Here is a 2,500-nt window from a genome sequence, read left to right on the forward strand (position 1 = left end):
CCACCTCCCATCAACTCGGTCCGTTATCATTTACCGTCTCGTATCATTCTCGACTATCGCGACTTCCCACTGTGTGTGCGTGGTGATCGGTGGAAAATGAGTATTAAGCCTGCCTTGTTCTCGGGATCCGTTTTGGGTCCACCGCCAACCCTCTCACCGCATCCGATTGAGAAGTAACACCAGATTACCTTGACTCTCAACAAACCCTCTTCGAAAGAGCAGGCGCCGACAGGAGTGGAGTGGTCGCTGGTCCCTGGCCAGGACCAATGCATCGACACGATTTTTATGAGCAGCAGACAACATACTTAACACCGGAGCGCAAGGTAAAAACGGAAAGTGAGACAGACAGACATGATGTGGTGAACGGGACCTCTGAAACGTGTTGATGGAGCTGGAAAATCTTATATAAATATGTACCGAAGGATAGCGGGGCTGGAATCGAAGCGAAAGATCATCAACCAATTAGTTAATTGTAAGAAAATAAATGAAAGTAAATCAAAACCAATACAAGCTGGAATCCGTGTTTAAATTCCGAAACAGATTTTTAATTTGAAGACAGAAGCGACTACAATCATGGCAATCTGATTATGCGTCTCCACGACATTACACAGCGAGCTGTAACTAATATGCAGTTATGCTAAGCACTAAAACACTTTTTAGTGACTTTGGTTTTCTGGTTTTCTTAAGTTTGGATCTATGAACAGCGGTTTTTCTCTGGGTGAACCGGACAGTAACGGAATCGTGTCATTATAATCAATATTTTTATTGCGGTTTTCTTGTTTTTTCACAACAGAATCGGCTACATCCAGGTCGCCGAGACAATAACCTTCGTTAAACAGAGGAAATCACCAACAGAGCGACCTTAAATGATAAGCAAGATCCATCATCCACCCATCATCTCTCAGAAATTGGTAGGTTTAAGGAGAAACGGTGTTTAACTCATTTCGTTCGATATCTTAACTTGCTGCGGAACGTTAACGTTGCTCAACGGAACGTTTATCCTGGTATGGCTGATCTTATATTTTGGCTTTGAAGAACCATTCAACAATCGCTTGATCTCTTTTGATCTCTCTTCTACCAGCATCACCGCCCCTACGAGGTTCTTAGTAACAATCGGCATCATTCACCTCAGCCGCATAGTACGAGAACAGTACATCGTCCAACAGGGATCCGAAACTGTCCGTGTGCTGCAACCATTGCTCCCGGCTGCCAACGATCGCGGCCAAATCTAGCGATCGTACCCGTTGAAGGAACTGTGCCACGCTAACAGAGGCATACTGACGAAACAGTTCCGCGTGTTGCACCGACGGATCACAGTCACAATCGTCACCACCTGACCGCCTGCAAGCGGTCGTCATGGTTACGTGTCGATTGTAAGTACCCGATAGCAGATTCATATCGTCCAGATTAACGATCGAGTCGATGATTTCGTCCGCTTCCATCGTGCTGTTGCAGGCCACATTGCCACTGTTGTAGTCCGCATCGTTCCGTCGGCGGCTACTGGAAATTGTTTCCTGGTTCGTCACAGCAGCCGCGCTTTCGCTGGTCGACGAAGCAACGGTTACTGGGGTTACCTTTGCAACGTTCTCCGATGGTGTCGTGGCCGTGGTTGCTGAGGATGATTCTTTCGTATTCTTGCTGATCGCAGCCGTAGTAGCAGCAGTTTCCGTGCTAGCAGGGAGATTCTGATAGTAATCGAGAAATCCGTACCGGTTCAGGTACGACATCAGCTTCTCGATCACTTTCGTCGCTTCCTTCACCACCCCCAGATCGCAGTCGTCGCCGAGGCAGGCCAGCAGGACGCCGAGACAGCCGCGCAGCGAGAGTTCGTTAAGCACTTTCAGCAGCCGCGTTTGAATCTCGCGCTCCGTTAGCGTGACAATCTTTTTGTGTTCCTTCGAGAAGGTAACGGCCGGGAAGACACCGTCGATCATGCCCTGATGCTGAAACTGGCGGCACATCACGAGCTGCCAGAAGTGGAGCGCATTGACCTTCACCTCCCAGTAGAGATCGTTGACCGCGGCATGGGCCAGCACGGAGAACACGCTATCGAGACACTGCGCCTGTATCTTGTGGTTGGCGTAGATCTCCCGCACCGTGTTGATCGCTTCCCGACGCACAACACCTTCACTTTCGTTGTCGATCACATCGATGAGGTGGTTCTGGTCGGGGCACCCACGAAGAGAACAAATGAATTCATCCATTCACGAAAGCGACGATGCGTGACGCAAACTTACCATAAGTGAAAGCTTGGATATGGCTTGATCCCAGAAGAGCCGTATCTTGACCATCAACGTCAGGCAGCGCAGGGCCGAGGCACGCACGTACGCTTCCGAGTCGTTCTTGGCCGCCGACTCGACCACCGCTATGATGTCGCACTCGAGAATGTGCTTCTGAAAGGCGGGGAATTCTGCGGAAAAACAGAGGAGCGAAATCATCGGCATTACTCACATTCGCTGACGCGTACTATTCGACCCGCTGGAATAATTACTGATTTCTG

General features: G+C 49.4%; 2 protein-coding genes across 2 annotated transcripts in view; one reads left to right on the top strand and one right to left on the bottom strand.

Annotated features, from left to right (window-relative positions):
• LOC126572234 (TBC1 domain family member 22B) overlaps window positions 1-499 on the top strand; it is a 3,372-nt gene extending 2,873 nt beyond the window's left edge. The window contains exon 5 of the mRNA XM_050231381.1: window positions 1-499. This exon is cut by the window's left edge and continues 475 nt beyond it. The gene's annotated coding sequence lies outside the window, so the exon portion shown is untranslated.
• A 247-nt stretch (window positions 500-746) lies between these two features.
• The window catches only part of LOC126572237 (uncharacterized), a 4,128-nt gene continuing 2,374 nt past the window's right edge, over window positions 747-2,500 (bottom strand). Inside the window, exons 3-5 of the mRNA XM_050231386.1 lie at window positions 2,492-2,500; window positions 2,238-2,410; window positions 747-2,162 (exon numbers count right to left, since the gene is read on the bottom strand). The exon at window positions 2,492-2,500 is cut by the window's right edge and continues 196 nt beyond it. Coding sequence (XP_050087343.1) covers window positions 1,104-2,162; window positions 2,238-2,410; window positions 2,492-2,500 — 1,241 coding nt within the window. The 3' untranslated portion in view covers window positions 747-1,103. The remainder of the gene's footprint in view (window positions 2,163-2,237; window positions 2,411-2,491) is intronic.

The sequence above is a fragment of the Anopheles aquasalis genome, chromosome 2 (genome assembly GCF_943734665.1).
Source record: "Anopheles aquasalis chromosome 2, idAnoAquaMG_Q_19, whole genome shotgun sequence".
NCBI classification, from domain to species: domain Eukaryota; kingdom Metazoa; phylum Arthropoda; class Insecta; order Diptera; family Culicidae; genus Anopheles; species Anopheles aquasalis.